The sequence below is a fragment of the Neomonachus schauinslandi genome, chromosome 2 (assembly GCF_002201575.2).
Source record: "Neomonachus schauinslandi chromosome 2, ASM220157v2, whole genome shotgun sequence".
Lineage (NCBI taxonomy): Eukaryota > Metazoa > Chordata > Mammalia > Carnivora > Phocidae > Neomonachus > Neomonachus schauinslandi.
In genome coordinates, this window is record NC_058404.1 from 131,777,873 (window position 1) to 131,804,416 (window position 26,544).

General features: G+C 40.3%; 1 protein-coding gene across 2 annotated transcripts in view; it reads right to left on the reverse strand.

Annotated features, from left to right (window-relative positions):
* HERC3 (HECT and RLD domain containing E3 ubiquitin protein ligase 3) overlaps positions 1-26,544 on the reverse strand; it is a 127,008-nt gene that overhangs the window by 39,698 nt on the left and 60,766 nt on the right. For both annotated transcript variants that reach the window (XM_021702320.2, XM_021702319.2), the window contains exons 7-16: positions 25,856-25,947; positions 17,302-17,432; positions 16,376-16,536; positions 14,053-14,129; positions 10,170-10,294; positions 8,330-8,389; positions 5,888-5,999; positions 5,314-5,503; positions 3,343-3,506; positions 3,097-3,210 (exon numbers count right to left, since the gene is read on the reverse strand). In XM_021702320.2, the coding sequence (XP_021557995.1) occupies positions 3,097-3,210; positions 3,343-3,506; positions 5,314-5,503; positions 5,888-5,999; positions 8,330-8,389; positions 10,170-10,294; positions 14,053-14,129; positions 16,376-16,536; positions 17,302-17,432; positions 25,856-25,947 (1,226 nt within the window). The remainder of the gene's footprint in view (positions 1-3,096; positions 3,211-3,342; positions 3,507-5,313; positions 5,504-5,887; positions 6,000-8,329; positions 8,390-10,169; positions 10,295-14,052; positions 14,130-16,375; positions 16,537-17,301; positions 17,433-25,855; positions 25,948-26,544) is intronic.

Below are 26,544 nucleotides of genomic sequence, written 5' to 3' on the forward strand. Positions count from 1 at the left end.
GGCTGGCTGGGGACAGGAGGTACTGTACAAACATCTGCAGCATGAGGAGAAAACAGAGCTAACTGTGCCTTAGGGCCGGCCACCAGGTGCTCCTGTACCTGTCAGACAAATCTGGCTTCCCAGCATCACTGCATGATGCTGAGGCTGAACAGTGGCCTTGTCTCACCCGTGCACAACACGGTACCTGGAGCCGAACCACTGTCCCCATGTGACACATACAGCAAGATGTCAACTCGATTCTAGCTTTTACTTCGGAAGCATTTTCTTTGTCATTGACTTTCTCCCTTGTGCTGCCCTCCATGGGAGCCCATGGAGCCACTCATTCTATGTGTTCTTCGGTTTTCAAGTGTAGAAGCTGGCAATTTATTAACTGAAATAAACAAACCACTACCACCTCTTCTTTAAAATGAGCAAAAATCAGGGCACCTGGGCGGCTCAGTCAGTTAAGTCTCAGGGTCCTGAAATGGAACCCCACATCAGGCTCCACACTCAGCGTGGAGTCCGCTTGTCCCTCTCCCTCTGCTCTTTCCTCTGCTCGCTCGCTCTCTCTCTGGAATAAATTAAAACAAGTCTTTAAAATGAGCAAAAATCAGCCATTCTAGAATGTTCCTTTTGTGCTCCATAGCCCTTTACACACAAGGGTTACACAGCTTTGTAATGCCTTTTTCACTGCTGCCTTTGCACTGAATACCCCACAGAGGGAACCACCACATGCTACACATGTCTCCGTCCCCAGTGACCAGGAGGCTCATGACACACATTAGGTGACCCAGAGCTGCTTACTGAAAACTAGTTAGTGAGGGCTTATTATATACACGCCACTAAGTACCCTGCCAAGTAAAGCCTTCCCATGCTTTCTCCCATCTAATTCTCATGATATTATCATAATTCTCATTTATAAATAAGGACACCAGGACTATAAGAATTAAGTAACTTGCCTAAGACAGCACAGGTAGTAGGCCACCACTGAGATCTGAACCCAGTTCTTTTTGACTACAGCATGTGCTCTGAACTATATGCTAGACTGCCTTGGCTACTACCACACTGAAACATTTGACAGGTAAAGCCATTTATTGTGATGTACACACACACACACGCACGCATGCACACAGAAATATTATTGAGCCATAGAAAAGGAACGAAATTCTGCCATTTGCAACAACATGCGTGAACCTGAAGGGCATTATGCCAAGTGAAACGAGCTAAACAGAGAAAGACAAATACTATATGGTATCACTTCTATGTGGAATCTAAAAGAAAGCCAAAGTTGCTCACTTAAGTACCACCATTCACAGACTGCAATCATGATAATCTACATTTCTAACACCAGCAACTTCTTTTTCGGTGGCAAAAAGAATTAGGGTTCATTAGAAGTATTTTATTCAGCATCCAGTCACAGAAAGGGTAGATTCAAAGTCAGAAGAACTGGCTTTTATGAAGCTAACTAAATTGCTTAAACAATTGGAAAAACTGTTTAACTTCTGTGGGCCTCTAATTCCTCACCGAGAAACAAAACAGCCTAAATAATTCATAAAGCTTATTTCAGCTCTTAACATTTTATTATTCCATGAATAGTTACTCACAAGTTGATAAAACAGAAACTTTTTTTTTCCAATTTCTAAATTAGCAGGTGAAAGCAGAGTTCATTGCTAGCTTGCATGTTAAATTTCCCATGTAAACCCATTTAAAAGACTCGAACTCATTTTTATTGAGGAGTATTTTGTTTTTTCAAGGTTATCATAAAGCTTATTAAAAACATATAACTAGGTGATGGACATCGGGGAGGATATGTGTTGTAATGAGCCCTGGGTACAAGACTGATAAATCACAGACCTGTGCCCCTGAAACAAATAATACATTATATGTTAATTATATGTTAATTGAATTTAAATTTAAAAAACACACTGTGTCTAGCACTGATCATCTATTATTTGACAAACCAAATAATCTTCTAAGTTAAATAAACCTATTTATACACCTTGGTATTAGAGACCACTACTCCCCTCCAAAAACACTACAGGGAAATGTTGGTGATGAATCTGTTAAATGTTGGTGATGAATCTGTTAAACTGGCAAGGACTCACATCAAACGTATCTGTTGCACATCACTTCACTAAATACAGTAACCAAATCATCATTCGGTTTTCTGACATAACTCCAATTTACACATAGTCCACAGAGGGGAGGTCCTAAAAACCCATGCAGAGATCCCAAGCCAGTCTGCAATCAAATTGAGCACCTCTTGCCAAGTCATGGCGGCAGGCAGGAATCCGCAGTCCCTTGGGTGGCATATCTAACATACGGTGACAGCTAGGTCAGGGACAGGTGACATCTTCACATCCATAATCGCAAATCAGAGGTGGTCTACAGAATTCAGGTGCCAACATAAGACAACTGAAGTAAGTTAGCTATCAGAAGATGGTAATTAGCAAATGATCCTTTCCTCAATGTCAGAATCAAGGGGCAGTGTGGACTGTGGCACAGGGAAGCCTCGTCTAAGGAGCCACCATTGAACTCCAGCCAATTGGTACCATCTGGGAGGACAGGTTATGCTGCCAGATATTCCAAGTTTCAAGAAAAGCTAGAAATTCATTTTAAGTATCTTGCCTTTTTTGTAGTAAAAGACATGTAACATAAAGTTTGCCATCTTTACCATTTTTAGGTGTACAATTCAGTAGTGCTAACTATATTCACATTATTACATGGCAGATCTCCAGAACTTTTTCATCTTGCAAAGCTGAAGTTCTATACCTACTAAACAACGCTCCATTTCCCTTCCCTCAGGCCCCAGCCACCACCACCCTACTTTCTGCTTCTACAACTGTGACTACTTTAGATACCTTGATTTTTAAAATGTTGGCAACTAATTAAGATTTGTACCATTCTGGCTGACGACCCATTTATGACTCCTTACTGATCATTTATGATTTCTCAAAGCACTTCAAAGTTTCAAGAATGCAAAGCCAGCCAAAACATTTTGACATTAACCCCAAAGTCAAGGACAAATTTGGGTCTCAGATGTGTTCTTCTCATCCTTATCTGTACTCTGAGAAAAGACTACAGCTTTAAGATCTGCTTTACTTGGTAAATTCTTACCATGCCTGCTTGATGCAAGAACCACATGAGGTAGTCTTCCTGAATGTCCACAAGACTGGAAATCTCAGGAATGTAAAATGTATCATACTCCACATGCTTCACTTTGATATTTACCTGATGAAGAACAAAATAAGGAAAATTAAAACCCAGACAACTGAAAAAGGGCTTTCCATGGACAACCTCAGTAGGACATTTGAGCCTACCATCTATTCACCCCTCTCCCCACTGGCTCCTCTCTATGCTCACCTTATATAACTTCTCCAGGAGCTTGAGAGCTGCTGTAATATAATTGTTAAACAGTACAGGAATTAAGAATGTCTTTCTTCCTCTCAGCAGATAAACGACTGCACCTTTATAGAGGTTTACCAGCTTCATGAAATATTTTGGGCATACCTGAGACCACCAGTTATCTTTAGGAAGAAAGAAAAGACATATTTCAACACATATCCTTGATCAAGTATTTACGTCTTCTGCCTACTAGCTAAAAACTGCTCCGGCTAGAAAATGAACATTAGTCTAAAATACAGTTTCCCAAAACTGACTTTAAAAAGAATCCATTAAAGCATTTCTGGAGAGAGCAGGAGATCCACAAGAATCCCTAGAGCTTTTTTCATAGCGCTTGACCTGATTTTTTTTTTCCCTCCAAGACCCATTCAGAAAGCTAAGCTAAAAGTTCAATTCCAAAGGTCTGTGTGGACAAGATGCTACACCTGTTGTGGGCAGGAGCATTCAGATATCCTCATCCTTGCTGCCCCCACCTCAGCCTCCACCCACATCCTGTAGGAGGGATGCAAAGGGCCACATGGCCCTGATAACAGCGCCAGTATGGCATTCATGCCTTCCCTCAAGAGGCACCATTAGTTGAAAACTACTATTTCTGTCTCTCCCCAAACTATGCTTTCTCATAACCAGACAAGAAGGCTATAGCATTGGTTTCTACATTGTCAGAAGTAAATTCAGCCATACTGAAATACTTAAAGGATGAAATGATAGGATGTCTACGATTTTTAAACAAATATTTCAGGAAAATAAAAAGGTGGTGGTAGGGGGAATACAGAAAACCGAAAGGGTAAAATATTGATAATCATGAATCTTTGTGTGAATGGATACCTGTAGTGTTTTCTGTACTTTGGGATATTCCTTTAAATTTAAATTTCTTTAATTAGAAGTTAAAAACAAGTGTAAAACTGAACAATTCTGATCTCTTTGTGTGGCCCTACCTGGAAAAAATTAAAATTAAAAAAAATAACAAAACCTAAACGTCAGGTAATATTCCTTCGGAGACTGCCATCTCTCTACCTCATAGTCTACTAGAACACCTGAAAAAATATGCCCCCCAAAGGGCTTTGATCTTAAAAAAGCAAAATGAAGGACTAACATATTCCTAGTGCTTTCATTATTATTTCTGTTTTTATATCTTCTGCAAAGGTGGAAGCAATATGGAAAAGCCGGGATTCCATCCTCAGGAACACAGGTCTCTTTATTCATGGGGAGACACACTCAAGTAACATCCTAGTCCACACGGAACGCAGAAGTTACTGAGTTGCAATGAACACCTAAAAAAAAATTTACCGGGGGGGGGGGAAAAAAGGGAAAAGCCGGGTGACAGACTTTCTGCACTTGATTAATAAAAACATCTCAGGCGCTACTCCCACGAGAGACACTCTCCAATTCACTGAGGAACGGAAGGTTCTTATCTCAGCAAAGTGTCCGTGGCCTGCAAAAATCAGTGTGGACTCAACTGTCCTAAAAAAGAAAAACAGAACAAACATTTGGTAAGTCTCCACTAGGTCATTCTCTTCCTCTCCTCTTTTGGAGACCTGTGCATCACACCAAACTGTTCATTTCACTCCCACCCCCTAATTAGGTTTAGGAGAAAGACCAACAGATGGACACTAATTTTTGAGGCACTATTAACTACTAGCAAATGTAGGAGGTGAAAAAAGTAGCTTAAAGTTGGATAATCTAACCTTGTGAATATTTAAATATCAAGATTAGTCTGGCATGAATCATTTCAAGTAACCGAAATAATGGTTCAATTTGCTCATCGTGCAAATATGGCCAGTTAGAAGACAGCAGCAAAGAAAGGTAAGATTTGAGTGTTAAGCATATTAAATGGCAACAATAGATTCTCAGATCTCAGTCCACTGAGAGCCAGTGGTCACACCAATTAAACAAAAAGTGCAAAGCCACTGGTATTGGGTTTCGCAAATTCACCTAATACTTTGCTGGGGTTTGTATCCAGCCGCAGAATGGCCATGGCCAGGGGAATAGTCAACGTTATGTAATACTTGGAATCCTGGAGCAGGGGGAATTCGGGTAGTATTAAATAGATTCTCATGGCTTCGACATCTGGTGGTGAACTGGACAACTGAGGAATCAGGCAACTCTCAAAGCTGTTCAAGATCTGTACGAGAGAAAAGAATATTGAGAAACTCTAACATGCCTGAGATCTAGTTACCTTATCTCTAAATTCATAAGCTATTCGATAGACTCTCCACTCCCACTCACTCAGTATGCACTGAGGGTGCTCAGGAGATACATCAGTGGAATGAAAAACCAAAGATCCCCACCCGTGCAGACCTTACTCTCGAAGGGCATTTCCTCAGAAAGAGTTAAGCTCAGAAGAAAGTTAAAGGTAGGTCAAATTCCCAAAGTGAACATTTTAGAGTTAAGATTTATACAAGATTTTTGCCTTTTTATCTTACTCTTTTGTTTCTCTTGAAAGTTGAATTACTGCAGTGCAAAAATGCATTTTTAAAAATATACTGTGTAAATGTAAAGAACTTACCTGTTCTAGAATCATGGAGTGTTGAGAGCTCATTAACTTCTCAAATAACACTCTCGTTGAGTTCAGGTCAATCCCAGGGATTTTGGGACTTGTTTTAAAATGTTCATCAATTCTAAACAAAAATGTCGAAAGTGTGTAATAAAAGAAAAACAAAGCAAACACTCTGACAGGAATTAGAAAAGGGAAACAAAATAGTCTGTCTCTACTGATCAGATTTAAAGTTGATCTAGCAGACAAGCTACATAAAAATACTACACTTCAACAAAGCCCAACAGAATCAAGCTCTGGAACCCCTTCTTCAAGATGATCTTAAAATTTTCAAGTGTTTTTTTTTTTTCTTCAATTCAAAGTACAAGCAAGGATCATCATTTCAGTTTGAGGCTATCTTGAAATTTATAAGCAGAGTGTTATTTCCCTGATTTACTCTTGCATTTTTGCCTTTTACTGTAATTGTGGTACACTGACCTAGATGTAGATGCTGTGCCAAGGGGCAAAACACATCCCCGGTGCAAACTGGCCTACTCATCAACAAATGGCAGGTAGAACAAACTTCGTTTAAAGCTTTTCTTAATAATTTTTTCAAAAAATCAGATCTACAACAAATACAAAGCTAATGTCTTAGTTTACACAAAGGATACAATTACATACACCCAAGGACTAATTCACTGCTACTGTTTTTAACTTCCTAGCAACTAATCATTTTTTCTAACCTTAAATAAATCTTAGCCTTTTAGAGACTTAGAGAGTATCTCTTTTAAATTCCTACTCTTGAACATTACCACATCTATTAATTACAAAAGAACTATCTATTTGCAAAACAGGCTACTGTTTATGAGTGATGGACACATTCAAATAGTTTTAACACCATCTGACAGCAATGTTGTAATTTATAAAAATATAAGTCGAGTTTCTAACATTAAAAAAAGTCATAATTATATGTATTGAAACCTAAATGGTCAAATAAAGAGATGCTTGGGCTTTGTTTGTTGGGTCTTTTGTTGTTATTACTCTAAAAATAAATCTACCCCAAACACAGAAATTAATTCTGGTGTCCTTTATGTAACCTTCCATATGCAGAGATACTTACTGCCATACTGTTAAGAAAAAACAATATTTCATCTAAATGTATTTATGCTTTGTAAAAGTGGTCTTCACTTTAAATGGTTTCCTGTGAGGCATTCTGCATAAGCTACATAAGCAGGAGTCCTGAAATAGCACAGTTGTCAATTAAAAAAAAAAAAAAAAAAAGGCTTTACCCATTTATCTCTATGGAATTTATGAAACTAAAGATGAATAACCTAACAAATCTGGCCAAGGGCCATTCCAAACCTTCATAAAAACCTATCCTTCTAGAACAAGGTTTCTCAGCCTTGGTGCTATTGACTTTTGGGGCCAAATAATTCTTTCTTGGGTGGATAGGATTGTGAGGTGCTTGGCAGCATCCTTGGTCTTTACCCACTAGATGTCAGTAGTATACCCCCCCCATTGGAACAACCAAAAAATGTCACCAGACATTGCCAAATACCCTCGGAAGATAAATCAGCGTGGTTGAAAACCACTGTCCTGAAAGACCAACATCAGCACAATACAGAACAGTTTTCCCTGGAGGAAAATGCTAAATATTAAATCTGAAATAAACTGGATGAGCTCATCTCAGCTGCCCTAATAATACAAGTAAATGGCTTGGCAATCTCTAGCTGTAACTGAAGAGTTTCTGAAGTGACCTCTTGCAACCCAGTCAGGGACATACATTTTTGGTGGGGGAGGGAGTGGGATTCACACACTGAACCAAATTCTAAATCTTCTTGGGATTTCATTCACCTGGTCACTGGCAAAAAAGGACTGAGAAATGATCAGGACTTGGGATCACCGAAGATCAAAACCCATGACAAGAACCTTCTGCTGCATGAGGTTCCTGAGGGGGATAGATGCAGAAGTGATAAGGCCAAGCAAAGAAACACTATTTCCTACCTGGAAAGTCAGCCCAAATGTAATTTCCTGGTGAGCTGAGCTAGACCTAAGGCCAAGGAGCTCCCTAAAGCTTCCTTGGAACATCCCCCTAAGCTCACTCTTTTTGAGAAAAGAAAAACCTTTGGGCAGCAATCCAATGAAACTGAGATTACTTAAAGAACTAAGAATTTAAAACAAATAGGGTATACATGTTGGGGGTAACATTTTAGAACACCCTAAGAAATCCTGCTATTGATTACATCAACTCTCTCTGAGATAGTCTCACTCTTTGCCCATCAGGCATGAATCAGCATTGCCCTTCCTGACATCCTCTCACTCATCATTAGGCATTCCAATTTGTGCACAAATCATCAGCTTATCCACTAAACAAAGGCCAACCACCCTCAAAGAGAACAGGAGTCTCTCACGGCCTTTGCTGAGTAAGTATCTGAATCACATGTGGGTATTTTTTTAAGATTCTAAATCACTTACTTTTTTTCAAGAAAACTTCCATTCCAACAGGCTGCGGAAGATAAGATCTGAACAACACCACTGCTCAGAAAGAAAAAGGTAGGTAAGCCTTTAATAATTACAAAGAAATGGTTATTCAAGCCCAACAACAGGTTAGTCATCTATCCCAGGATTTCATTAACAGCAGCTTTCTTACCCAGATGAATCCTTGGAAAATGTACATTTGCTGTGGAGAAACATTGTGTCTCAAAATGGACAAGTACTTAAATTTTCCACAAGTCGTGTTAAAATCAAAAGTACCAAAGCTACTGAAAGAACGACTCTTGCACCTGATAATGATCTTGAACATTCTTCTACCATCAACCATCTAAGATATTCCCCGGCTCATCTCCAAACATATAATCACAAAAGAAAAGCTGAGCTCTTATCTCCCAAACACAGAATCTGTCTTTGCAAAATAATAAATGAACAACTATTTCCTTTTATTGTGTTTCTTATCTGAGAAAGAAACTGAAAATAAGTGAAATGAGTGTTTATTCCTATTACCTAGATAACAGAGGTTCTGGGAAAAGAGCTACTTTCTGAGGACCCAGAAAGAACTGTGTGTGAAGAGGCCTGGACCCTCTCAGTTAGTATATGGAAAAGGGAAGGAATACAACAAAAACATGGTTAAGGAGGGGGTTGCAATAACTTCTGGTAATGATAGAATCTGGGTCAAGAAAGTTCTCTAGAGATCATTTCTCCCACCCCCTCATTTTATAAATAAGAAAACGAGAATGAGTAAACTGTCAAGGCTCCAGCAAAAGGGAAGCCACCGGGCGCCTGGGTGGCTCAGTCACTAAGCCTCTGCCTCAGCTCAGGTCATCATCCCAGGGTCCTGGGATCGAGCCCCACATCAGGCTCCCTGCTTGCCGGGAAGCCTGCTTCTCCCTCTCCCACTCCCCCTGCTTGTGTTCCTGCTCTCACTATCTCTCTCCCTGTCAAATAAATAAATAAAATCTTTAAAAAAAAAAAAAAAGAAGGGGAAGCCACCCGCCCCTCCCTCGGTGAGTTTAGTCCCCTTCCCTTACCCCTACAACCTCCCAGCCTGAATTCCCCGTCAGAGCCACCTAAGGTTAGAGAAACTCTGAGGACATGAGCTGCTTGAGGGCATTTCCCAATGATCCCCTGGTGCACCCCAAAGTTTAGGGCCCTGGTCATTTGCCCTACTATAATCTATGTCATAAAGCAAGATGCATTATATGCATTTAGTGTATACCACTGAGTACACAGAGTGTGATTCATTCATTCCCAAATATTAGATTCTGCAGAAAAATGGAAATGCTAAGGAAGTCAATGAAAATGCATAAAAATGTGCGGGACAAAATTCTCCTTAAAATAAACTTGATAAAAGGCCTCAATCCTTTTTATTTTATTTTCTCAACCTGACATTAAATTACCATCTCAGCTAATCATTTTCAATGTGAAAATGCTAGAAATTATTCAAGATGAGGTAAGATAACAGCTGTCTTACTTTTGGGATGCTCTGGGATATGCATATGAAGAAACTCCAGGGGGTAAACAACCATAACACTGAGCTTTTTTTTAGCAGAAAGGCCAACTCATACCTTCATCGGTGAGGATTTTTAAGATCTGAACAAGGTAAGTTTAAGGGACACACTCTGAGAGAATGGGGGGAACATTATGTTATCAGGGGCTAAGGACACCAAATCCTCAAGAAATATGTGGCAAAAAAAATGATTCCCTAAAATAAAAAACTCCACATATATTTACCACCTCATATGGAAGTAAGGAAAATTACTAAACTAGAACATCCCAATGTACTCTGGAAAAAATAAAATGAAAACAAGCAGCCACATACTTGATTGTATTTGCATTGTTGTGTTCTGAGAGTTTTTGTCTCCAGACTGCTATGGTTTCATCATTTATTAAACTGGTGTAATGTGCTTGGTTCATCGTCCTGAAGTCAACAGCAGGGGAAGAATTCTGTAAAAAAGAGAAATTATGTAGGATGGATCTTTTCTCTTTCTGCTGACATAGTCTCCATTTTGGGTTTCACAGGAGCTGGTGGGCACTGCCCACATCCCCCTCGTGACTCCCTCAGCTGCTGAGAGTGTCAGCTCCTGACAACTCCCAGCTGGGCTGCTCTCCGGAACCGGGGCTACTGGTTTAGCCCTTCAACATCTGGCAGCAAGGAGAGGAGAGTACAAAGGCCCCTTGCCTCCACTCAGGAGGAGTGAAGAGCCATCCCGACTTCAGAGCTCCCAAGGAGACTGGCTGAGGCCTCTGTTACACTGACCTGCAGTTTCTCCCTCTGCCCAATCCTGCCTCCTTCATCCCTAAATAGATGCCCTTTCTAGAGCACACCACCCCTAAAAACTTTCTCAACATAAATCTCAGTTTCAGAGACTGTTCACCAGAGAAACAACCCGAATATGGCTTTTCCACACTTCTTTCCCCTCTGCTTTGAATCACTGTAACATCAAGGTTTTTAAGGTATTAATTGTTTGCCATAACTATTCACCAAACTCCGACAAAATATATTATTAGGGGCGCCTGGGTGGCCCAGTCGTTAAGCGTCTGCCTTTGGCTCAGGTCACGATCCCAGGGTCCTGGGATCCAGCCCCGCAGCAGGCGCCCTGCTCCGCGGGAAGCCTGCTTCTCCCTCTCCCACTCCCCCTGCTCGTGTTCCCTCTCTCGCTGTGTCTCTGTCAAGTTCAGTTATAACGTATAGTGCAAACAATCTATGAAAACTTAATGCCTCTTAATTTCTTGTTCCAAGTATATAGGTATACATTTATAAGAAAGGTGACAGAAAGGACATGTCAATAATGGCCTTGAAAATTCCTAGTGCTGCACAGCATTATACATCCTTTATTCAGAGAGATCTAAAAAAAATACAAGCACTTTCACTTTCTAAAATGTATCTTATTCACTGATATCTCCCAAATCCTGTTCTTGATCTAGAACTAAGAAAAAGTTGAAAGTGCCTTATACCCCCATAACTGTCACTAGAAAAGAGAGAAAAATTACATTAAACCATTCATCCATCAATTCATAAAATGATCGGTTTTTTTCTTCCTTTGTATCGACACAAAGAAAGACAACTTCCAAAGTAAATTTTCTTGGTTACTTCCCCATAGTTGTGAGTTAAGATATCATAATAATGGGAAAGGAAGAGGGCATGTAACAAATAACAAATTGGAGATGTTTGCCAATGTTTTTGATTATCTGGGTCTTGATCATTACTTTACTAAAATGGCCATGGACATCTATGAAAGAACAAAAGTCATCTTGAATGACACAGAGGAAAATCACAAGACAAAATGGACACTTGAGAACATACAAGCAAGATTGCCTCTTCACCCCGGCCTTAAAACCACTGTTATCTACATTTTAATTACTCTCCCCATTCACAGGGGTAGCTGAACAGACTCTAACACATACAATAAAATAAAAACATGGAACTATTTTCTCATTCTTCATCGTATGTCCAATAAACTACAGCTGACCTGAATGAAGTATAATCTCAGAATCACTTAAGGACCCAAGAAAAGGTTATCAATTTTCTATGCCTTCTAATTATATACAGGCCAAAAAAAATTTTTTTGATCTAGGGTCAGTGTTTCCCAACTTTGGATCACCAGAGTTTTCAAAAATCTCGATGGCTAAGTCACACTCTAGACCAATTAAATCAGAATCTCTAGAGACATCAGTGTTTTTTTTTAAAAGCCCCTAAGTGATCTCAAAGGGCAACCAAGGTTGAGAATAACTGTTGAGAAAAAGAGAATTGTCACCTAGCAGGCTTGCAGGCACGTGAGCGCAAACACACACACACACACACAAACACACACACACACAAGCTCACCTAACATCCCAACCACATTCCCTCTTCAATCCTACCCAGCAAACAACATGAAAGGAGGAGGAGAGGCTATGCTTTGCACTCACTGAATTGCCAAGACGTGGAGTCCAGTGTAGCAAAGCAGTATCTGTACATAACTCCTCCCCTCCCCTCTTCTACCTCAGACCTGGCATTAAGTGAATGAATCGCATTTATAAAAATGGAGCCTGTCATAATACAGATGCTTTCTGTTAGGTCGTTAAGTGATTCTTCAAGTGTTATGGTAACGGGGTAAACACATGATTTGATCAGTCTCTGTGTCTAAACAAGTATCTCTGCTTAACAGTGTAAGTAAATGTGTACAGGCTTCACTTTTAAAAAGAAAGCAATACCTTCCTAAGTGATAGTCTGTTTTTCTTTTTCTTTTTTGTTATCTTACATTTTTAATGCATACCACTCTTACCAGTTGTTTAACCTTTAACTGCCCTATTTCTCTAATACGACATTATTTTATATCCTTTTCATCAATGTTTTCTTTTCCAGTCCCAACAGTGCTAATTACAATAATTTTAAATCCAATCACTTAGACCAGATACCATATTGGCTTTCATAGGAAAATTAAAATTGGATAATATTATTCAAGTCAATTTCTTAGGGAAATGAATACTTCAAACTCTACTTATGGACAAAGCTACCATCCTGCAGAGATTCGGTGCTTTTCATGTTTCATTTCACTGGCATTTTGAAGAAACGAAAAATAATCTCGGTCTTCCTCAAGATTTCTCTGTGAAGCACTGAAGCTGGGCCTAAAATAGGTCTAAAGCAGCAGTTCCAAATCACCCCAGATGGCAGCACTAAACAGAACTTTCTCCAGGCTCCTGACCTGGAAAATATCTAGTTGTCAGTTTCCACTGTCCAACCTGCAGCCTCGGGCTCCAGCACAACCTTTTCTACCAAATGACGGAATTATACTGACTAGAAGGCAAGAACACTGTGTATTTAAAGATGGCAGAGTATCAGATGAATGGGGAGAATTTCCAGGACTCAAAGGGGCCCCTTGTCTCCACAGTTCCTATTTTCTTCCCAACCAATTCTGATTCCTCTATCATCACAAACAGCCTTTCCCTGCTCTTCCAGAGAGGATAAGGATCTATGCGCCACATATGGTTGGTCCTCCCTACATGCTGGTTGAGTAAAAATGGGTGGGCGGAGGGGAGGGGAGGGGAGAGGAAGCACAAAAGCCAGGAAGGGAGTGGAGGGCAGAAAACAAATCTGTGTCCCAGGTTTCAGAATGATTTCCCTTGTCCAGGAGGAGGGGAGGGATTACAGCTCTGTCACAGATTACCTGGACCATAGGCTCCTCTACCTTTAACCCTGAAAGATACTGGAACGTCATTCTTTCTGACTTACCCACTACAGTGACACTGGAGACAATGTGAAATTTTAGTGTGGTGCTATGAGCAGATGATAAATAATAAAGGATATCTGAAAACTGCATCATCTCTTTTATATTTACTATATACTCATTCACATCAAACAAACCCACCAAGTTCTCAAGTACCTAGTATTTGTTGCTACCTAATGGGGAAGAAAGGGAAAGTCAAATAATGCCAACTAAGTGCAAATTCTCTAGGCCTCCTTAAATATCTTTTGGAACAAATGTAGACATAAACAAATAATTTTAAATTATAAATTAGAACTATGATTAAAATACCAGGGAAGTTATTGGCACTTCAAGAAAGCAAAATGGAGAGAACGTCTTCCAGGTCCAGTTGGCTTACCTTAATAAGATAAAATTGGTAGAAACAGAGTAATATTGCTCTCATGTAATTATTTATTAAAATAGATACTGGTTCACCATTATTCCACCCCCAAAATAATAGTCGGAAGAATTTTTTACCTCATATTTGGAGCAAAGTACAAAAGTTTGGTCTCCTCCAGAGAAGATCTGCTTAACAATATGATATTTAAAGCGATCTGTCAAAAAAATTTTCAAGAGCGTATTTTTCAGTAATTAAACTTTTTCCTTGATCCCCTTTTCTAATATTCCAAAATATGACTCAGACTGGTTTCCTATCCATTTCATTTATGTCAGAGAAGAAACCTTCTCCCCTCGCTCTCTGCCCCAAAACTGTTTCTATTTCAATTAAAAATAAATGGATACAAAATGGTATCCTCCCCTCCAACTCTACCCCCATCCGTTCCCCAACTGCAAGCTAATCCTGACGTTGTTTCAATTCTTCATTCTAATCTTTCCAGCCACTAATGTGAAATTTAAAAGTCACTAATATCAACAGTAACATGCCTAAGAAATAATTGAACATCTGAGTGTGGTGTTCTTTAGCCCCCTTCATCCTGAAGGTGTTCTTTAGCCCCCTTCATCCTGAAGCTTATCATAGAAGGACCTCCATTTCCTACACCCTGCTTTATCTTCCGTCACACTGATTCCACGGTGACCCTCCGATACCACCACATTGTTTTCATTCCTAATACACCGCACTCTCCCCTATCTCTGTATCTTTTCCTTCCACCACCCCCCCCTGCACACTGTGCTTTCCACATTGGTGCCCTCCTAGAGCACAGTTGCCACGGTGCTCCTGCAAATTGTGTGATTCTGTGGTACTCACCACTGCCCACTCCCTCACAGTCCTCTACCTGGCTAACTCCAAATCAGCCTTTAAGACACAGCTCAAACTTCCTCTAATCGGAATACTCCTTGATGCCTTCCTCTGTGCTCCCACATTCCCATGAAGGGTCCTAAAACCACAGCATTTACATAATGAATTGAAATTTACCTATTTATGTTATAAAATCATTTTGGCAAACATCCAAACACAAATTTATAATCACACAAGTTAGGTTCTAATTAAACTTCAAAAATTTGTGATTTCAAATTAACCTGTACAACACTTGAGTTTATGAAATTGCTTTATTTCTTCAACACATGCATTCCTGGCATGTCTACAATGCCTTGGTGTGAAAGAAATTCACAAATGACAGAGAAGAGGACACCTAGCCATTCTTTCACTTTTGGGAACATCATCCAAACCAAATCTTATTTATTTTATATTTCAAGTTCCACTGCATTTTTAGAGGCTCATATATTCTTTCCATAAATCTTTCTTGACTGAGAAGTCTGTGCCAGGCCTTGTGCTGTATGCCAGATTTACAAAGAAGACTCAGTCCCTGCACTTAAGTTTATTATGATCCAGTAGGTAACTTATGGTAGTTATTGCTTAAAAAAATCCCAATCAAGCCATAAGTCAGTTTATAGTCTTCAAAATCAAGTTATTATTAAATCACACTTCTTTTTTGGGGCACGTGGGTGGCTCAGTCATTAAGCGTCTGCCTTCGGCTCAGGTCATGATCCCAGGGTCCTGGGATCCAGCCCCACATCGGGCTCCCCGCTCAGTAGGAAGCCTGCTTCTCCCTCTCCCACGCCCCCTGCTTGTGTTCCCTCTCTTGCTGTGTCTCTCTCTGTCAAATGAATAAATAAAATCTTAAAATAAATAAATAAATAAATAAATCACTTCTTTTTAATGACTCTCCAAGCTTCTTGTCAGACACTGGATTTATTATTTCAAGTCATTCATACTGAGTGACTGCCTTATCTTGATTTCCAATGAAATGGACAATGTGCTATTCAACTATTTTTTAAGAGAAGAAAACAATGGCATAAAAAGAAATCATGTCATGTTATGACCAGAATAGCAAAAGCAAAAGGAAAGTAACAGCATAAGCATTAAGCACACAGGTTCTAGAATGAGGCAGAGCTGGGTTTAATTCCTGCCCCCAGAATCTATGTGGTGTTGGATGAGTTACTTAACCTCCTTACGCCTCAACTTCCTCATCGCCAACATGAAATAATAACCACTAATTCTTAAGGTTGTTTTCAGTGCTTAGCATAAGTAATGGAGCTTGGTTAAGTATTCAATAAACATTAACTTTCTTTATCGGCAATAATAATTAAACTTTATACACCACTACCAAGGTCCTTAGGGCCAAAATAACATTTTTTTTGCTTAATCTCAATTGAGATCTCTAGGATCTCAATTATAGAACCTCATGCATAGTAACTACTCAAATAATTGTTGATTGATGTTAAAAGATCTCATATTCATTTCCTCCAAAAGACTCCAAGGTAAAATATAGATATATGTTCTATAAACAATTTTTTGTTATCATTTAAAATACCATTACATTCCACTGAAAATCACTCTTACCGGCTCTGGCTGAAAGCTGGCCACTATGAGCGGCCCAGTAACCTTTCACAGGGGATGGGCATTTAACGTTACAAGTGTGTCCCATTCCTAATTGACCTCTTGCTCCACAACCAAATGCATAGATGAGTCCAGAAGAAGGCACGAAGGCTAGGGTGTGTTGTCTGGGGAAAAATAAATTCACTTATCAGCATAGTTTCTACCACTAGGGTACATTCAGACTGACTTTTAACCCCTACACGTGAGCACAGCAATGCCTACAGGTGCCCCCCAGAAATCCCACCCTACACTGACTTGTGACTGTTTTTGCAGTGGCTGGCTCTCTGTAATCTCTGAGACTCTAGGCAATGAAGAAGGTGGCAAGATGAGAAAAAGGCTGAATGGCCTGCTGCATTAGGCCTTTGAGATGACAGGGAAGAAGCAGGGTAGACCAGGCAAAATTTCCAAAAAGTTCTTTGAGGCTCTCTCACTTTCCTTTCTTCATGTCTTCCTCCCTCCTAGTCTTTATTCCAAAAGAAGTCTCATGTCCCCATCTTGCTGCACTCATCTAAAACCCATCCTTGCCACACTTTACTCAGATCAAACTTTCTCCAAACTTTCGCTGTAGCTGTGTACACAGTTAAGATCTCTTAAAATGCTGGTGGTTAGAGGGGCGCCCTGGTGGCTCAGGCGGTTAAGCGTCTGCCTTCAGCTTAGGTCATGATCCCGGGGGTCCTGGGATTGAGCCCTACGTCAGGCTCCGTGCTCAGCGGGAAGTCTGCTTCTCCCTCTGCCTCTCCACTTGCTCATTCTCTCCCTCTCTTTTTAGATAAATAAAATCTTAAAAAAAAAATGTTAGTGATTAGGTCTAACCACATGCTCTGTCATTACAAAGACAAGATTCATTTCAAGGTCTTAACAGACACTAGGAAGCTCTTCAGGACACTCACCTGCCACAAGCAATCTGCGTTACTTCACTGCCCATCAGCTCCAGAACTCTTCTTGGATTAACCTCATCATTCATGGAATCATGTCCAAGTTGCCCACAGGAACCCGCACCAAAGGTAAACACACCTCCACTCTAACAAGGGACAAACATGACATGACTGCATTGTATCTCTCAGTTTGAGTATATTCCTCAAAAAGCCTCTGTACACAAGATTCATATCACAACAGTCTGTACAAGAACACGACACTCACTTGATCCTTCACCAAAATGCCTCTTTTGGAATGTTAAGTAGAAAAATAAAAAATAAAAAAAAAAAAAGAAATTAAGACTACATCTTTATGGAACAAAGACAGCACTGCTCAAGGGACCATGTGCCATCTGTAAATTTTGAAAGTTGTTTAGAAGTACAATGATGATGGGGGGCGGAGCAAGATGGCGGAGGAGTAGGAAACCTGGATTTCGTCTCCTCTCAGGAATTCAGCTGGATAGGGATCAAACCATTCTGAACACCTACAAACTCAACAGGAGATTGAAGAAAAGAATAGCAACAACTCTCTGAACAGAAAAGCGACCACTTTCTAGAAGGTAGGACGTGGGGAGAAGTGAATCCGAGGCGATATTAGGGAGGATAGACAGCAGGGGAGGGGTCTCCATCGGCCGCTTCTGGCAAGTGATAGAACCATGGAGCACAAAATCGGAACTTTTAGAAGTCGGCTCCGCTGAGGGACGTCACTCCGGTGGCTAAGCGGGGGGTGGAACCCTCGTGGGACAGTGTGGTCTCAGGACCCTCGGGGTCACAGAAAGACCGGGGGTGCCTGAGTGCAGCAGAGCTCCCAGGGATCGGAGCGGGGAAGCCGGCTGCAGAGACGGAGCCAAGGCGCGGGCTCCCAGCTCGGGGTTGCCATAAACCGTGGTCTGCGGCACAGTCGGGCCACTGCTCCTCCAGCAGGGACCCAACAAGCGGCAGACCCGGGGAGACTCCCCTTCCTCCCCCGGGAGTAACGGCGTGGGAGCGCACCACAGGGATCTGCTGGGTTTGGAGACTCCACCCGGGGTCGGGTGCCAGAGATAGAAACACTCAGTCACAGGCCGGGTGAACACGGAGTGCGGCCGGAGACCGGGGAGATGGGAGTGACTGGCGGCTTTTCTCTGGGGGCTCACTGAGGAGTGGGGCCCCGAGTTCTTGGCTCCTTGGGGCAGAGATTGGGAGGCCGCCATTTTCACTCTCCACCTCCAAAGCTGTACGGAAAGCTTGCAGGGAACAAAAACTCCGGAGAGCAAACCGGAGCAGATTACTTAGCCCGGACAGGCAAAGACTTTTAGAAACCACGGCAACAGGCCCCGCCCCCAGAAGATCAGCGAGAACAGCCAGCCAAGACCAAGTTTACCGATCAATGAGAAGGGCAGAACTCCAGCGCTAGGGGAATACTGCACATAGAATTCATGGCTTTTTTACCATGATTCTTTAGTCTTTCAAGGTTAATTTTTTTTTAACTGTCTTTTTTTCTTTTTTTTTTTTTGAATTTTTCTTTTTCCCTTTTTCAACCAACTTCTTATCAATCCTTTTAAAAAACATTTTTATTTTTCATTTTTAGAGTCAGTTTCTCCGCGCGTCCTACTTTCCAGAAAGTGGTCGCTTTTCTGTTCAGAGTTGTTGCTATTCTTTTCTTCACGGTTTATGGCAATCCCTTCATAGTAGGTACCCGTATTTTTGGCATATATATATAAGTTGTTCTCTCTTTAAAATTTTGAGAGAGTTTCTTCTAACAGATCAAAATATACCCTAAATATATAGTGTATGGTTTTTTCTACTCCCCTGCCTGATCACATTCTCTCCCTTTTTTTTTAAATCCTCTTCTTTCTTTTTTCAAACAACTTCTTATCAATTCCTTGTATAAAATTTTTTATAATTTCCATCTTTATACTCATATTCCATCCCTTCATATCAACCCTTATTTTTGTACATATAAAAGTTTCTCTTTCTTTAAAATTTTGGGAGGCACTTTCTTCTACCAGACCAAAATACACCCAAAATTTAGTGTGTGGCACTGATCTATATACCAGCCTGATCATATCTGATCACATTCTGTTTTTGTTTTGTTTTGTTTTGTTCTGTTTTTGTTTGTTTTTATCTTTATCTTTATCTTTTTCTTTTTTTCTTCTTTTTCTTTTTTCTCTCTTTCCCTTTCTTTTCCCACTGCTTCAGGTCTTTCCTGATTTGTTTAGAGTATATTTTCTGGGGACGTTGTTACCCTGCTAGCATTCTGTTCTCTCATTAATCTATTCTCCTCTGCACAAAATGACAAGATGGAAAAAATCACCCCAACAAAAAGAACAAGAGGTAGTACCGACTGCCAGGGACCTACTCAATACAGACATTAGTACGATGTCAGATCTAGAGTTCAGAATCATCACTTTAAAGATACTAGCTGGGCTTGAAAAAAGCATGGAAGTTATTAGAGAAACCCTTTCTGGAGAAATAAAAGAACTAAAATCTAACCAAGTCAAAATCAAAAAGGCTATTAATGAGGTGCAATCAAATATGGGGGCGCTAACTGTTAGGATAAATGAGGCAGAAGAGAGAATCAGTGATACAGAAGACCAAATGAGGGAAAATAAAGAAGCTGAGAAAAAGAGAGATAACCAACTACTGGATCACGAGGGCAGAATTCGAGAGATAAGTGATACCATAAGATGAAACAACATTAGAATAACTGGGATCCCAGAAGAAGAAAGAGAGAGACGGGCAGAAGGTATACTGGAGCAAATTATAGCAGAGAACTTCCCTAATTTGGGGAAGGAAACAGGCATCAAAATCCAGGAAGCACAGAGAACCCCTCTCAAAATCAATAAAAATAGGTCAACACCCCGACATCTAATAGTAAAACTTACGAGTCTCAGAGACAAAGAGAAAATCCTGAAAGCAGCTCGGGACAAGAGATATGTAACCTACAATGGTAGAAACATTAGATTGGCAAAAGACCTATCCACAGAGACCTGGCAGGCCAGAAAGGACTGGCAGGATATATTCAGAGCACTAAATGAGAAAAATATGCAGCCAAGAATACTATATCCAGCTAGGCTGTCATTGAAAATTGAAGGAGAGATAAAAAGCTTCCAGGACAAACAAAAACTAAAGGAATTTGCAAACACAAAACCAGCCCTACAAGAAATATTGAAAGGGCTCCTCTAAGCAAAGACAGAGCCTAAACATAACGTAGACCAGAAAGGAATACAGACAATATACAGTAATAGTAACTTACAGGCAATACCATGGCACTAAATTCATATCTTTCAATAGTTACCCTGAATGTAAATGGGCTAAATGCCCCAATCAAAAGACACAGGCTATCAGATTGGATTAAAAAACAAGACCCATCGATATGCTGTCTGCAAGAGACTCATTTTAGACCCAAAGACACCCCCAGATTTAAAGTGAGAGGGTGGATGGGGTGCCTGGGTGGCTCAGTTGGTTAAGCGACTGCCTTCGGCTCAGGTCATGATCCTGGAGTCCCTGGATTGAGTCCCGCATCGGGCTCCCTGCTCGGCAGGGAGTCTGCTTCTCCCTCCGACCCTCCCCCCTTTCATGCTCTCTCTCTCTCAGTCTCTCTCTCTCAAATAAATAAATAAAATCTTTAAAAAAATAAATAAATAAAAAATAAAGTGAGAGGGTGGAAAACCATTTACCATGCTAATGGACACCAAAAGAAAGCTGGGGTGGCAATCCTTATATCAGACAAATTAGATTTTAAACCAAAGACTGTAATAAGAGATGAGGAAGGACACTATATCCTACTTAAAGGGTCTATCCAACAAGAAGATCTAACAATTGTAAATATCGATGCCCCTAACATGGGAGCAGCTAATTATATAAGGCAATTAATAACAAAAGCAAAGAAACACATCGACAACAATACAATAATAGTGGGGGACTTTAACACCCCCCTCACTGAAATGGACAGATCGTCTAAGCAAAAGATCAACAAGGAAATAAAGACTTTAAATGACACACTGGACCAAATGGACTTCACAGACATATTCAGAACATTCCATCCCAACGCAACGGAATACACATTCTTTCTAGTGCCCATGGAACATTCTCCAGAATCGATCACATCCTAGGTCATAAATCAGGTCTCAACCGGTACCAAAAGATTGGGATCATTCCCTGCCTATTTTCAGACCACAATGCTTTGAAACTAGAACTCAATCACAAGAGGAAAGTCGGAAAGAACTCAAATACATGGAGGCTAAAGAGCATCCTACTGAAGAATGAATGGGTCAACCAGGAAATTAAAGAAGAATTTAAAAAATTCATGGAAACAAATGAAAATGAAAACACAACTATTCAAAATCTTTGGGATGCAGCAAAGGCAGTCCTAAGAGGAAAGTATATAGCAAAGAAGCCTTTCTCAAGAAACAAGAAAGGTCTCAAGTACACAACCTAACCCTACACCTAAAGGAGCTGGAGAAAGCACAGCAAGTAAAGCCTAAACCCAGCAGGAGAAGAGAAATAATAAAAATCAGAGCAGAAATCAATGAAATAGAAACTAAAAGAACAGTAGAACAGATCAATGAAACTAGGAGCTGGTTCTTTGAAAGAATTAACAAGATTGATAAACCCCTGGCCAGACTTATCAAAAAGAAAAGAGAAATGACCCAAATCAACAAAATCATGAATGAAAGAGGAGAGATCACAACCAACATCAAAGAAATACAAACAATTGTAAGAACATATTATGAGCAACTCTACGCCAGCAAATTAGATAACCTGGAAGCAATGGATGCATTCCTAGAAATGTATCAACTACCAAAACTGAACCAGGAGGAAATAGAAAACCTGAACAGACCTATAACCACTAAGGAAATTGAAGCAGTCATCAAAAATCTCCCAAAAAACAAAAGCCCAGGGCCAGACGGCTTCCCAGGGGAAATCTTCCAAACATTTCAAGAAGAATTCATACCTATTCTTCTGAAACTGTTCCAAAAAAATAGAAATGGAAGGAAAACTTCCAAACTCATTTTATGAGGCCAGCATTACCTTGAGCCCAAAACCAGACAAAGACCCCATCAAAAAGGAGAATTACAGACCAACATCCCTGATGAACATGGATGCAAAAATTCTCACCAAAATACTAGCCAATAGGATCCAACAGTACATTAAAAGGATTATTCACCACGACCAAGTGGGATTTATCCCTGGGCTGCAAGGTTGGTTCAACATCCACAAATCAATCAACGTGATACAATACATCAACAAAAGAAGGAACAAGAATCATATGATCCTCTCAATAGATGCAGAAAAAGCATTTGACAAAGTACAGCATCCTTTCTTGATCAAAACTCTTCAGAGTATAGGCATAGAGGGTACATACCTCAATATCATAAAAGCCATCTATGAAAAACCTACAGCGAATATCATTCTCAATGGGGAAATTGAGAGCTTTCCCCCTAAGGTCAGGAACGTGGCAGGGATGTCCACTGTCACCACTGCTATTCAACATAGTATTAGAAGTCCTAGCCACAGCAATCAGACAACAAAAAGAAATAAAAGGCATCCAAATTGGCAAAGAAGAAGTCAAACTCACTCTTTGCAGATGATATGATACTTTATGTGGTAAACCCCAAAGACTCCAGCCCAAAACTGCTAGAACTCATACAGGAATTCAGTAAAGTGGCAGGATATAAAATCAATGCACAGAAGTCAGTGGCATTCCTACACACCAACAACAAGACAGAAGAAAGAGAAATTAAGGAGTCGATCCCATTTACAATTGCACCCAAGGGCGCCTGGGTGGCTCAGTTGGTTAAGCGACTGCCTTCGGCTCAGGTCATGATCCTGGAGTCCCAGGATTGAGTCCCACATCGGGCTCCCTGCTCGGCAGGGAGTCTGCTTCTCCCTCTGACCCTCCCCCCTCTCATGCTCTCTCTCTCTCTCAAATAAATAAATAAAATCTTTAAAAAACAAAAAAAACAACTGCACCCAAAACCATAAGATACCTAGGAAAAAATCTAACCAAAGAGGCAAAGGATCTGTACTCAGAAAACTATAAAATACTCATGAAAGAAATTGAGGAAGACACAAAGAAATGGAAAAACGTGCCATGCTCATGGATTGGAAGAACAAATATTGTGAAGATGTCAATGCTACCTAGAGCAATCTACACATTCAGTGCAATCCCCATCAAAATACCATCCACTTTTTTCAAAGAAATGGAACAAATAATCCTAAAATTTGTATGGAACCAGAAAAGACCCCGCATAGCCAGAGGAATGTTGAAAAAGAAAAGCAAAGCTGGCGGCATCACAATTCCGGACTTCCAGCTCTATTACAAAGCTGTCATCATCAAGACAGTATGGTACTGGCACAAAAACAGGCACATAGATCAATGGAACAGAAGAGAGAGCCCAGAAATGGACCCTCAACTCTATGGTCAACTCATCTTTGACAAAGCAGGAAAGAATGTCCAATGGAAAAAAGACAGTCTCTTCAACAAATGGTGTTGGGAAAATTGGATAGCCACATGCAGAAGAATGAAACTGGACCATTTCCTTACACCACACACAAAAATAGACTCCAAATGGTTGAAAGACCTCAATGTGAGACAGGAGTCCATCAAAATCCTAAAGAACACAGGCAGCAACCTCTTCGAGCTCAGCCGCAGCAACTTCTTCCTAGAAACATCGCCAAAGGTAAGGGAAGCAAGGGCAAAAATAAACTCTTGGGACTTCATCAAGATAAAAAGCTTTTGCACAGCAAAGGAAACATTTCGTCAACAAAACCAAAAGACAACCGACAGAATGGGAGAAGATATTTGCAAATGACATATCAGATAAAGGGCTAGTATCCAAAATCTATAAAGAACTCATCAAACTCAACACCCAAAGAACAAAGAATCCAATCAAGAAATGGGCAGAAGACATGAACAGACATTTTTCCAAAGAAGACATCCAAATGGCCAACAGACACATGAAAAAGTGCTCAATATTGCTTGGCATCAGGGAAATCCAAATCAAAACCTCAATGAGATACCACCTCACACCAGTCAGAATGGCTAAAATTAACAAGTCAGGAAATGACAGATGTTAGCGGGGATGCGGAGAAAGGGGAACCCTCCTACACTGTTGATGGGAATGCAAGCTGGTGCAGCCACTCTGGAAAACAGTATGGAGGTTCCTCAAAAAGTTGAAAATAGAGCTACCCTATGACCCAGCAATTGCACTACTGGGTATTTACCCCAAAGATACAAAAGTAGGGATCCGAAGGGGTATGTGCACCCTGATGTTTATAGCAGCAATGTCCACAATAGCCAAACTGTGGAAAGAGCCAAGATGTCCATCGACAGATGAATGGATAAAGAAGATGTCGTATATATATACAATGGAATATTATGCAGCCATCAAAAGGAATGAGATCTTGCCATTTGCAACGACATGGATGGAACTGGAGGGTATTATGCTGAGCGAAATAAGTCAAACAGAGAAAGACATGTATCATATGACCTCACTGATACGAGGAATTCTTAATCTCAGGAAACAAACTGAGGGTTGCTGGAGTGGGGGGTGGGGTGAGAGGGATGGGGTGACTGGGTGATAGACACTGGGGAGGGTATGTGCTCTGGTAAGCACTATGACTTGTGCAAGACTGTTGAATATCAGATCTGTACCTCTGAAACAAATAATGCAATATATGTTAAGAGAAAAAAAGAAGAAGAAGGTAGCAGGAGGGGAAGAATGAAGGGGGGGAAATCAGAGGGGTAGACGAACCATGAGAGACAATGGACTCTGAAAAACAAACTGAGGGTTCTAGAGGGGAGGGGGGTGGGAGGTTGGGTTAGCCTGGTGATGGGTATTGAGGAGGGCACATTCTACATGGAGCACTGGGTGTTATGCACAAACAATGAATCATGGAACACTACATCTAAAACTAATGATGTAATGTATGGGGATTAACATAAGAATAAAAAAAAATTAAAACTCAGACATTCAAAAAAAAAAACCAAACTAATGATGTGATGTATGGTGATAAACATAACAATAAAAAATAAAGAGAAAAAAAAAAAAAGTACAATGATGTGCTAGGAAGCAAAACAAAATAAGGAGAAACAGAGATAGGTGAAATGAAATGATTCTGCACAATCGTTCATATCTAAGAAATTAAATGCTCCACAAACTCCTTGTAAGTTAGCTACTTTTTTAACAACTGTACTTGAACAAATGCTAAGGCATTTTATTGAAGTGAATCTGTAACAGTGTTTGTTCAACATAAAAATACATTTTCATTCTCTCTGCATGTGATAGTTTTAGAAAAAATAGGTTGATAATTTTAAGACATTAAGTACATTGCTCTGTATTTTTCGCATATTTAAATTGTTTTAAAGGAACACAGAATGTTGCTATATACTATATTTTAAGGTTATTTATACTAAACTATTTTTAAACACCATCACTACTCTAAAAGATACTATCAAAACGAATCAAGTAATAATCATCATCTGTGCCATACCCAACACCAAAGCATCACAGAACAAACCAAAACACTCTGAGTCCCTTACCTTTGTGAGAACTGCTGTGTGTTCTTCTCCACAACTAATATAGACGACTTTTTGTGTTCGTAGGAGTTTCACGTGGCAAGGAGACTCTCGATCTAAAATAAGAAAAAAATCAGAATATCACTACCATTTGTCTTTGAGATGGAAATATACACAACTATTTTAGGATGAATTCTGGGTCCCCCTGGATCCCTGACTCACATATTCAGCTTCCTGCCTGTACATCCACTTGAATATCTAATAGACATCTCATTCTGAATACATCTAAAACCTAACTCATGGTTTCCCCACACTCCCCAACTCTGTCCACTCACCACCCCCAACACACACACACACACACACACACACACATACACACACACACACAGAGTTTCCCTCAGTCCATAAATGGCAACTTCATCCTTCCATTTTTCCTCTCTTTACTTCAAGCACATACCCAGCAATGAGCAAAACCAACTGGCCCCACGTTCACAGTATATTCAAATCTGACTTTATTCCCACTGCTTCCAAACTGGTCTTCCAGCCTCCTTGGGGCCTGTGCTAGCCAAAGTTAAATTGGATCACTCTTCTCCTCAAAACATTCAGTGTCTTCCCCTTTCACTGAGGGAAGCCGAATGCTTTCCTTTGCTTCCATGGCCCTACATCATCAGGCCTATACTACCTCTCTGACCTCCAGCCCTGCTGCTCTTCCT